Source organism: Lepidochelys olivacea (genome assembly GCF_965140295.1).
Source record: "Lepidochelys olivacea isolate rLepOli2 genome assembly, chromosome: 4".
NCBI lineage: Eukaryota > Metazoa > Chordata > Testudines > Cheloniidae > Lepidochelys > Lepidochelys olivacea.
In genome coordinates, this window is record NC_140414.1 from 114,986,876 (window position 1) to 114,999,374 (window position 12,499).

A 12,499-nucleotide genomic window follows, 5' to 3' on the forward strand; every position below is an offset into this window, starting at 1 on the left:
ATTCCCAGCTCTTAGGAGTGCTGCTTGTGAGTCACCTGTGTGGAATATACTTCTGCAAACCCTTGAAGAAGAAAAGATGCTTACGTACTGTATTGTAACTGTTCTTCTTCAAGATGTGAGTGCAGATGTGTATTCCATGACCCACCTTCTATCTTCTGCATCAGAGTCTCTATTCTTGACATTCGGTACAAAGGAACTGGTGGGGGTGTGGGGGCAGGGTAGCTCTGCTCTTAAATAGTGAGCACTACCCCATAAGTAACATTAGGCAAAGTTCTCTGGCTTTGGTGCACTGAGTGAACACATATCTGAGTGGAAAACACATCTGCACCCCCATCTTGAGGAACAACAGTTATACAGGTAAGTAACAATCTTTTATGAGACTACCACCTCCCCGCCTCCTCAGTCAATTTGTTAGACCCAAAACAGATATTTTCAACTCACTAAAATGTTTTTGCAATTTTTCTATGCAGATTGACTCAAGCCAAAATTTTCATTTTGAATTTTTTAATGGCTTCCAACTAACTTAAAAATCGGTTTTGCCTGTCTGTAACTATAGCAAACAGATCTGCTTTTGTAGGGTGATGGATTACATGACCTACTAGATCTCTGCCACAGTTAATTACTAGTTCTTGGGCTCATGGATAGTTGGTTCCCAGTTTTTGTAAGGCCATTCACGGACATGTTACTGAGCTGCTTCTATGGTCTTTCTGAGCACTATTCATCTTTTAATAAATGCTTTTCATACATTTTGCTGAAGTTCAATAATTTTTTTTGTCTTAATAGCATCTTGACTATCTCAAATATTCAAGCTGGATCCACCGGCAACTGGGGTTGTCATGTGCAAACCAGACGTGGGAATAATACAAGAACTGTAGACATTGTGGTGTTAGAGAGCTCTGCACAGTATTGCCTTCCAGAGAGGGTTGTCAACAATAAAGGAGATTTCAGGTTGGTGACAGCAAATTTGTTTCATGAAGAAGTGTTGTCTGTTTAATTCTGCTTTTCAATTAGGAGGTTATGCTGAAAGGCACCTTACTGGTGTGTACTCTTGCATAAGATGTAATGAGTTCTCACATTTCTAATTATAGTAAATTAGAATATGGCTGAAAGAAATGCAAGCAGTGATATTGTGAAATATTGGTGCCTTTTAACCCATATTGCATGAATCCTTTAGAAAAGAAATTGACAGTAAAGTATGATATTCTAAATATGTAAATATAGCTGTTCTAATGAACAGAGTTTTTGAAGTGGCTTGTAACTTAAAGTTGGAACACGGGCTAATACAGGGTTTTTCTTCAATATTAGTATTCTACTTCCAAGTTTTTCATTGTCTCCCATATATGAAATCACTACAACAGTACTATGAAATATCTCGTCCTTTTAAATAGTACAATAATTGTAATGAGTGCCATCTCCTTTTTATAATGGTTGTACTGCCCGTGGCTGCTCTAGTTTTCCATTGTGTTGGTTATTGCAGTCTATCTTGTTTTTATTCTTCATTTATCTTTTCACCTGTTTTCCCTTTTCTGATCTTTTTGCTGCTGGTCACTCTAACACATTACTTCTGGAGGTGCCAGCTATCACAATTAGATTCCCTATATGTAAGGTAATTCTTTTTCTAACTTCTCTTTTGCACCTTACTGCAGTAGTTCCCAGTGAGAAACAAAATGTTGTTAGCATGTGTATCTTCTATTGGTGCTAGTTTTCTTACATTTATAGCCATTTTTCTTATGATTCATTTACTTGTGCTGGCTTAAAAGGTACTTCCTAGTATTTTTCTTTTGTAAACCCCTCTCCTATCATTCCACCCCCCATCCCTAAGTTGGAGCTCTTTGTAGCTCGTATCTAACTTCTTTATAGGCAATCAAAAACTGTGGTTCTCAAACTTATTTGATCATGTCCCCCTTCTTTGTGTCTGTGTTAATTTATGCTTCCACCACACAAGTATGTATACAGATGAAAAGAAAATAAATATTGCACTCTGCCAGTGCAATCCTTAAATATTAAAAACAGTAAAGCATTGACTCAAACAGAGCCATTCAGTTATACAGTTCTGTAAATTTTAAGTGAGATACTGCTTATTTGCATCACTCTGTTGTTACTAGTGTAATAGTGCTTTTTGGAGGAGAGCAATTCCATACTGGGTTGAATGCTTGAGACAGCTATCAATCCCCTTCTATCTTGTATTAAATGTGCACACCACATTGTAGCAAACTGATTAACGTATAGATGGCAATGATTTTGTATAATGCTATGCAAGCTTAACAGAAATCCATCAAAATGCTTGGCGCCATCTAGAGTCAAATGCACCATGCCGTCTGAGGACCTGATATGCCTGGAGGAATCTGCTTTGCTGGTTATTCGTTGCTGTGAGTAAAATGTGCACAGTAAGGTTTTTTTTGTTTTTCCTTCCCCCTCCCCCCACCCAATATATTCAGCATCCCTGAGGGCACACCTCCCAGTTAGAGAACCTCTGATCTAAAAGACCTTACATTTTTCACCAGGATTCATCACCGAATTTGATCCGCTGGTTGGATCATTAGCTTCCCCGGCTTGGGACTGGCTACTGACGGAGAGTGCGATGTGAACGCTAATAGAAATCAAACCACCAATACATAAGCATGAGGAAATACTTTTAGTTAGCCTCATTAATCCATTTTGGGATGAAATCTTGGATTCTGTTGAAGACAGTGGGAGTTTTGCCATGACTTCAGTGGAACCAGATTTCACCCATGATGTCTAATGTATCTGTGACTTTCTATCTTTTGGATTGATTTTAAATCTCAACCTTCCCTTTTTAAAATTAAATTATTTTGTAGTTGAAAGGCTTACTATAATACACTTGCACTCTGGTGATGCTGGAACTACCCCTGTGTAAGCTTGTAGAAAGGGTCTGTCAAGGTTCCTTCCCCACTCTGAACGCTAGGGTATAGATGTGGGGACCTGCATGAAAAACCTCCTAAGCTTATCTTTACCAGCTTAGGTCAAAACTTCCCCAAGGTACAAAATATTCCACCCTTTGTCCTTGGATTGGCCGCTACCACCACCAAATACTGGTTACTGGGGAAGAGCTGTTTGGAAACGTTTTTCCCCCCAAAATACTTCCCAAAACCTTTCACCCCACTTCCTGGACAAGGTTTGGTAAAAAGCCTCACCAATTTGCCTAGGTGACTACAGACCCAGACCCTTGGATCTTAAGAACAATGAACAATCCTCCCAACACTTGCACCCCCCCTTTCCTGGGGAATGTTGGATAAAAAGCCTCACCAATTTGCATAGGTGACCACAGACCCAAACCCTTGGATCTGAGAACAATGAAAAAGCCTTCAGTTTTCTTACAAGAAGACTTTTAATAGAAATAGAAGTAAATAGAAGTAAAGAAATCACCTCTGTAAAATCAGGATGGTAGATACCTTACAGGGTAATTAGATTCAAAACATAGAGAATCCCTCTAGGCAAAAACTTAAGTTACAGAAAAGATACACAGACAGAAATAGTTATTCTATTCAGCACAATTCTTTTCTCAGCCATTTAAAGAAATCATAATCTAACACGTACCTAGCTGGATTACTTACTAAAAGTTCTAAGACTCCATTCCTGGTCTATCCCCGGCAGAAACAGCATATAGACAGACACACAGACCCTTTGTTTCTCTCCCTCCTCCCAGCTTTTGAAAGTATCTTGTCTCCTCATTGGTCATTTTGGTCAGGTGCCAGCGAGGTTACCTTTAGCTTCTTAACCCTTTACAAGTGAGAGGAACTTTCCCCTGGCCAGGAGAGATTTCAAAGGGGTTTACCCTTCCCTTTATATTTATGACAGGGTCTTCTCAGGTTCTCCTTCAAGTGATGGTCCCTATTATATTCCATTGAGGCTTATGCACGTGCACCCAGAGCTGGAGCTTTTCAAAGTAGTAGTGTCTGATGTTCCACGCATGCACCCTTGCATTGCCTCATGGTTTCGCCCAAGGTGCTAAAGGGTGGGTTACACTGACCACGTCTTGAGTTCCTTCTCACCACCGCAAGATCAGAGCCGGAGTTTCTGCTTTTCTCTCATTGTTGGTGACGCACTTTCGAAACTTTCTAGGAAAACTATTTTTATTCTTGTACATAGTTAGGATTTTACTGATTTTGTAGTAATTTTAGTGTTCATAGTCATTTTTATAGAATTAAGGACTTTGTGATGCTGTTTCAGCAGTTTCCCGCCAACTCTCCTTGCCCCCCGTGTCTGGGGATGGGAGTGTTGCCGCAACAACTGCAGGATCAATCAGGTGGCCAGATTGGAGTTGTGGCCCTAATATTCGCCTTCAGAACCATCTCACTCAACCTGGAAGGAATCCACTGTCTCACTGCCCCGTCCTTCATCGAGCAGACGTCCAGAACCAGGGCTGGACAATACACCAGTCAGCCCGGCTCCTACAGTACCAGTGGATCTGGAGAGAGTCCCCTTGTTGTCCCCAGATGCAGCTGTGTCATCGATGCCCTCCTCTCCCCCAGATGACTACCGTCAATTTCAGGAGCTGCTCAGGAGAATAACTAATGCTCTTCAGATCCCATTGGAGGAGGTGCAGGACAGTCTACTCCCCCATCCACCAACCCATGGACACCGTTCTCACCATCCCACCAGAAGTCCTCTCCTTCCTCTGATGGTGGACAGTCCCGCTCCAAGTTTGATGCGGTCAGCCCTTCCTCCAGTCCTCATTGAGTGTGACAATCGTAACAGATGCATTGCTCGACAGCTGGGGAGCCCACATGGGAGATTGCATGTGTGACAAATTGCCGGCACTACTTTGAGGGGTCTCGCGCTTTCTCTTCTTGGGGAGGGTTCAGGACACCGTTTCTCGCCCCTGAACTACGGTATTAACTGCCCCACTAGTGTCCTAGAGGAGGGGAGTGGAGAAGGAGGGACTCGGGCCCGCCCTCTACTCCGGGTCCCAGCCCAGAGGCCCTAAGGATAGCGGTAAACCTCTTGAACTCGCAGTTCCTTCCCCTGGGCTACTTCCCTCTCCTGCCCTTCAGCTTGTGGGGCTTCCTGCCCTCCCTCTGCACAAACCAGGTGTCCCTTTACCTAGGGTCTTGGTCTTAGCCCACCGCAGCACTTCTCCAAACTCTCCTCTGCTTCCCTCCAGACTGCTCTCTGCTTCAACTCCTTCTCCTGTCTGATTGAAGCAGGCGGGTTTTATCAGGTGCTCTAATTGGCTTCAGGTGCTTTAATTAATCTATAGCAAACTTTCTTCCCTCTACAGGGAATAAGGGTCCCTTCTAACACTCTCCTGCTGCCCTCTGGCCATGCTGTATCACACATGCTACAAAGAACTTGGATCACTGGAGAAGGTAGGATGCATATCAAGATCCTGGAACTTTGGGCGGTATGCAAGGCATGCCATATATTTTACCATCCATCCATTCTTATCATGTTCTCGTCATGTCTGACAGCTACAATTTACTATGTAAATGAGCAAGAAGGCACAAGGTTCCCATGCTGTGCTTGGAAGCAGTGTGCCTCTGGAAATGGTGCATTGCCCACAGTAGCTTCTTGTTGGTGGCTGGCCTACCTACCAGGGACCCAGAACATGATTGCTGCTGATCTCCGCAGGAACTTTGCAATTGACCATGAATGTGAATTGTACGGCATGGTAATGGTGGACATTTTTGGTCAGTGGGAAGCTCCTGTTAGGGACCTCTTTGCATCTCACACCAACACCAAGTGCATTCAGTACTGCTCAAGGGGAGGACTCGATGCCCACTTGCAGAGCGACACCCTTGTTGTTGATTGGTTGGACCGGATCAACTATGCTTTCCCTCCCCTACCACTTTTACCAGGCGTGCTTCACAAACTCTAGGAGAGGGCAGTGGTTATCCTGATCACTCCATTCTAGCCTCACCAGTTCTGGTTTCCTCTGCATGTCGAAACATCTTCCAGTCCCGACATTTCTGGAACTGCTCACACAACACAATGGTAGACTCAGACACACAGCTCCACGGACACTTTATCTGACAGCTTGGTTTTTGGATGGACACTTGTGCTAGCACGAGAATGTTCATCGGTAGTACAAGATGTCCTCTTCAGTAGCAGGAAGGACTCCACGAGATGATCCTACCAAGCTAAATGGGTGCATTTCACAGAACAGTCTTGCCCTCAAAGCTGTTCGCATCCTGATGCTCTTAAACTATTTCCTGTATCTGAAGGCCTTGGGACTCGCTGTCAGCATCAGGGTTCATGCAGTGGCTTTTAGCATTTTCCATCCTCTGGTGGAGGGACATTCAGTTTTTACCCACCTTTTGACTACCCGATTCTGGAAAGGCCTTGTACGTAAATATCCACCCATTCAGCCTATCACTTCTCAGTGGGACCTCACCCTAGTGCTTACATCATTAATGAACTCTCCCTTTGAACCTCTGGCCTCCTGCCCCCCTCTCTTTTTTTCCCATGAAGGTTGCTTTCCTGGTTGCTTTCACCTCTGCAAGAAGGATTGGCAAACTAGGAGCCATGATAGCAAACCCCCTTTTCACCATGTTTCATAAGGACAAAGTTTCACTGCGCTTGCATCCCAAACTTCTGCCAAAAGTGGTTTCCCACTTCCACCTCAACCAAGCCATACATTTGCCAACCTTCTTTCCCAAACCACATGCCTCAAATGAGTAACGGTGGCTTCATACCCTTGATGTCCATAGGACTCTGGGCTTTTACCTACAAAGGACAAAGCCTTTCTGGAAGTCTCCTAGAATATTTCTTGCCATAGCAGAGAGAATTAAAGGGCAGGCCATCTCCCACACAGAGAATCTCAAAGCAGGTTTTAGGGTGCATTATGCTCTCTCAGTTATTGAGTTATCAGTTATTGGTCCCATTCCACGACAGCGTGAGCATCAACTACTGCTGCATTCCACTAGGATACTGCTTGTTAATCACACTTGGTGTAATACAAAAGGGACAATCACTCAAAGGAGAAGGGGAGGTTACTTACCTGTAACTGGAGGTTCTTCAAGATGTGTGGTCCCTATCTGTATTCCAATCCCACTCTCCTTCCCCTCTGCTGGTAGATCTGTGGTGGAGAAGCAACTGAAGATGATGTCAATCTGCCCCACCCTTTATCACCTGGGGCAAAACCATGAGGCAATGCAAGAGCTCATGCACAGACTGAGGGACGCTATTACTTTGAAATGCTCCAGGTGCATTCTCATAACCCTCTTTGGAATACAGATAGGGACCACACATCTCAAAGTTACAAGTAAGTAACTTCTCCTTTCTCACATTTTTTGCAGGATTGTTTGGGTGCATCACACCCTTTTTGTTGCATTTTGCTCTGCCATTAGCTCACTTTCGCCTGACATCCTCTTTCCCTTGTCTTCATCCTTCTTGATGAAATACATAATGAAATTTAAGATCTGGGAGCTTTTTTAACTTTTATATTTGGGGGAGGGGACTGTTACTGTACTTTAATATTCCTTGGCCCCTCTTCTTCCACACTACTCCCTTCAGTTGAGTCACTCAATCTTACTTTGCCTCCCTGTTCTGTGCTGAAGTCCTGCAAGACTCAGTCAATAAGCCTGTTTATTTCATTGTAATGTTTGCTAGTTAAGGGTTTACACTGACTCCCAAAATAGCTACAGTCATGTAAGCATATAGGAAACTCTTTTGTTGTATTTGTCAATTTAAAAAAATTAGAAAGTAGAGATACATATAAAAGACTACATACCAGACAATTTTAAGATTTTTTTTAAACTAGCTTATGTTTTGACTAGGGGAAAGGGATTTATTTGTATTTCTCAAACCAAAACTTCTAATGCATTTTTTATAATGTCTAAAAGTACTTTCACTGAGCTAAAATTCAGTTTGAGACATAAGTATTGGTCTAAAGGATACTTTGTATGGTCAAGCTCCATAATGGAATTACTGATTAATTCAATTATAATGGTGTAATGTGAAAATAAAGGAACACAGTAAAAATCTTCCTCTTAGAGTGATTGCTATTTGTTAGGGGAAATGTATTGTATTGGGGAATAGGAGTTTACTTCCTGTCTTGAGTCTGAAAGGTGAAAAAAATTGAACAGATGCAAGCTGTGTTCATTAAAAAACATACACAGTCATTTAAATCACTTATGGTTTTTTTATGATACAATTGTGAATTTTTCTTTTCTGATTTGCCATTAGAGGTAGAAACAGATGGTAAAGGCTTATTTTAAAGTGTACTCCATTAAATTAACCTGTGCTGCTCAGTGATTGTTCACTGTAATAGGATTTTGCCCCTCTGGAATTCACTGGAAGGAAATAAGGTTTCAGAAAATTCTCTTTCTATCAGGGGGTTCACTATAGCTGGGCTTACTATAGCAGACTTCCATTTGTAGTACTGAAACAGTAATAATAAAGAGGAATTTTTTACCTTTGAGACTATATGGAAATCAGGCTTTGACTCAAAGAGGAAATTATTTTGAGCAGATGGCTGTAAATGTTCCTAGGTGAATTTACTTTTATAGTTTTTAGTTTAGATGGATAGGGTACTGTTGGAAGTGGCTGGTTGTTTCTGCTTAGAATTTGTTTCAACACTGAAGTAGTAGACCTGAAATGTAGCTCTTGCCCAGTCAAAAAATAGCATATGCAGGATAGGGTAGAGAAATATTTATATTTGGTTCATTTAGTGGTAGTTTGGTTGACGTGTAAATTTATAAAGACCAGTTCAACATTGTTTTCGTAAATACAACTTTTACATGAGTGGATGTTGTTTAATATGTCTTATTCAAATAACCTTGAATTAAGTTAAGGAGTACTTGTGGCACCTTAGAGACTAACAAATTTATTTGAGCATAAGCTTTCGTGAGCTGCAGCTCACTTCATCGGATGCATTCGGTGGAAAATACGGTGGGGAGAGTTATATACATAGAGAACATGAAACAATGGGTGTTACCATACACACTGTAACGAGAGTGATCAGATAAGGTGAGCTATTACGAGCAGGAGAGCAGGGGAAACCTTTTGTAGTGATAATCAAGGTAGGCCATTTCCAGCAGTTGACAAGAACATCTAAGGAGCAGTGTGTGTGGGTGGGGGAAATAGTTTTACTTTGTGTAATGACCCATCCACTCCCAGTCTTTATTCAAGCCTAAGTTAATTGTATCCACTTTTCAAATTAATTCCAATTCAGCAGTCTCTTGTTGGAGTCTGTTTTTGAAGTTTTTTGCGGATACAGACTAATACAGCTGCTACTCTGAAACCTTGAATTAAGTTATTACTCATGACAATTAAATGTAAATCATATGTATATCAAAATATATACTAGCTTTTTTGTTTCAATAAATCCTTCAGCTGTTTATGTTTAAAATAGTTTTAAGCTGACAGCATTCATATATCTTGAATATAAAAGATAACTTGGTTTGAAAATTATTACTTGCCAAAGATAATAAATCTGAAGACTGACTGACCCACTGGATTTATAAGATGGTAACCTAAATATAACTTTTTTAAAAAGTACCTAAATGTTAGATCATTAAATCAGAATTTATTATTATTAAACAAATTTTGAGTTGTTTACATTGGGTTCTGTGTGAGGATTGTAGTTTACATATGTAAATATTTTAATTTCATTTTGGGGGAAAGAAGACACAAGCTCATAAAACAGAATCTGCTTTTCCTATTTTAAATTCTATTTCGTGACAGTTCATTTTTTTAAAAATCATAATTTCGACCTTTACATGGTCATCTCTTTTTAGCAATAAATGATTTTTTTGGAATCTTTTTAAAAACAGTGGGTTGTTCAAATATGCTTATTAGCTATTGGATAAGTAGAGAAAGATATGCCTTCAAGGTCACTAGAAAATTAAAGGTGCACTAAAACCTTCATTTCCACTTAATGGCCTTGCTGGCTTTGCTGCAGGCGAGTCCTCCGTGACTAGTAGCACATTTTCCACAAAAGAGGTTCAGATCAGAGGTCCTGCATGTTCTGCCTTGGTTTCATCAGCGAGAGAATCAAGCTCAGTCTGTTGGCTCTCATATAACTCAAACTGCAAGTGTAGATCTAAGATGGCTGGGAGATCCTGTTCTCCCTCTTGTGAGGCTTCCAGTTCACACACACAACTGGACCACTTTTCTGTTACCCAAGGTTCTCAGAACCAAAAGCAGTGGTAATTTAACTGTTTCTCTCAAGGCAATGTCAGGAATAAATTAATGGGGACACAGCTCTTCCATCTGAAAAATGATTGGTACAAACCAGTGCTTTTATTTAAAACTACTTTTTTATTAAGTCTCAAGCACACACATACATATATGCTTTCACAGTAGGTTCAGAGCATTCCAGACATTTATATTTACCCAAAGTCTGAGATGGCTTCGAGTAATCAGCAACCACCCTTCCGTGAGCCCTCCTTCCGTTCAGCTGCTGGGGAGTTTAGGTGCCAGATCCTTGCCCAAAGAAAAGCTTCCTCAGACAGCTCCAAAGCGTATCCTTTTGCCTAATCTTTTATAGCTAGGAGAACACACAACTCATAGTGACTTCTAATGGGTCACCATAGTAACCTCTGGTGGGTCACCAATTCTCCTAATTTCAGCATACTACTCATTATCTCTTATCATTCAAGCATTTCTATTCATAACAATAAAATGTATATGTTAGGGGCACTTAACCAAGGTTGACTATCCAAACATTCCTTCCATTCTTATGGTCCGTTAACTATGTCCCATCCTCCCATTCTGTTTAGCAGAACTGAAAACATGCAGCTGTTTAACCTTGCCTTTCAGGACCTAAGATTATTCCTAGTTATGTGGTATTTGATTTTCAGATAGCAATGGCTGGACGCACACAAATGGCTGGACTGCAATACTGTCAAATTCTGGGGTTACACTCCAAGTAAAGGTTTGCTCTGCTAAAAGGTTTTAGAGGAGTTCCCCCTTCTCCTTACCTAGTTTGATACAGATTTACTAGACAGTAGATTCTGAAATAGAGAGCATAAGGAGGATCTTAGTGCTTGGCTAAGGAACTCCTGGAGTTCCTAGCCTCCTTGCCCATTAGGTCCACCTGATGGAAGAAGTACAGATGTCCCAGATGGGAATCTGCCCTGCCTAAAGAAAGATGTTTGTCTCTTTGTTGGCTTCCACTCGTCTACAAAAGGAAAGGAGAAATAATATGCACTTCTTGCATAAAATATCTTTTTTGGAATGTCATAACATTTTCCCGAATGTGGGCAAGTACATCTAGGATTTTAAAACTGTGCTGGGAAAGATCATTTACCCATTACTCAATCTCTTTAAAGCAGTGTTGCTCCAACTTTTTGCAGTCTAACCAGTAGCAGAATCTGTCCATCCCCCCATCCCCACTCCATTACTGCATAGCTAAGGCTTCCTTAGCAGCAGAGCTTGGGCTGAAGGCAGAGCTGGGGGCGGAACCTGGGGATGGGGCTGGAGCAGGGGACAGAGTGGAGCTGGGCTGGTGGCGGAGAGGGAATGAGGGTAAAGTGGGGTTGGAGACGGAGCTAGGTGGGGGGCAGAGCGGGACTGGAAGTGTGGTACTTCCTCCCCGCCCCCTTGAATGTTCCTCCTTGCCCCGTAGGGAAGTTCACCCTGCACTTGGAGAACCATTAAAGTGATTTGTTTTGACATCAATACATGTTTTCCATCCTGATTAAGTCTAAATGGTGGCATTTATAGAAATGGAGGTGGAATGATAAACAACTCTAAACAGCTCCACACACTGTGTGAATGTTGATGGATACACATTTGTGTGGCTGGTTACAGGCCTGCTGTTAGGGGCATGAATTTCTTTAAGATAAATTTCTTTTCTTCTCCCTATTGGCTCTCAGCTACTGTAGCAATGACCCCAATATACAAATATCGTCTTGTTCTCTTTCCCACACTGCATCATGTCACCATAAAATGACAAACACTTCATTACCACATAATGTTGAGACCTCTGACTGCCACTGAAATTGAAGAGCTCCCTCTCCTATTTTGATGTACTCTGAAAACTGATACAGTCTTCCCCTTTGGACGACTTACTCGCTTTGGGATTCTTTTATGATACTATGGCCAATGTGGCCCTGAGCTACCAACTATCAAATCCCCATCCATTTATAGATTGCTCCAGTCAGGTTTCCACCTAAACCTGCTATATCTTCTTCAAAATGTGTGAGGGTAGACACTTTCTTTTCAGCTCTTAAATCTTCTTACCCACCACTGAAGAGCCTGGAAGGTGACCTTTGAAGAGAAGTAGGAATTTGATGATACAGAAGACCTTCAATGTGCGACAGAAGCTAATGTTACTCTGTGTTACCAGTGAAAATGAAAACTACAGCTGTAATGATCCTCAAATTCCACCTCCTCTTCTTTTTGTGGAACCCCCTCTAATGTGTTCATTCTATCCCTTCTTCAGACACAGAAATGTACCTTTGAAATTTAGACATATTTTGAGATGATTTTAAACTAGATATAGTTGTAATTAAATATGTAATCATTTACTGAACTATTAAGTTCAGGTCTAAATTTTTTTTACCTGCTTTAGGGGAAAATGGCTGGGTTT

At 41.4% G+C, this 12,499-nt stretch overlaps 1 protein-coding gene across 3 annotated transcripts in view; it reads left to right on the top strand.

The window, feature by feature from the left end:
• ADGRA3 (adhesion G protein-coupled receptor A3) overlaps positions 1-12,499 on the top strand; it is a 114,714-nt gene that overhangs the window by 48,074 nt on the left and 54,141 nt on the right. For all 3 annotated transcript variants that reach the window (XM_084625430.1, XM_084625431.1, XM_084625432.1), the window contains one exon: positions 784-948. In XM_084625430.1, coding sequence (XP_084481556.1) covers positions 784-948 — 165 coding nt within the window. The remainder of the gene's footprint in view (positions 1-783; positions 949-12,499) is intronic.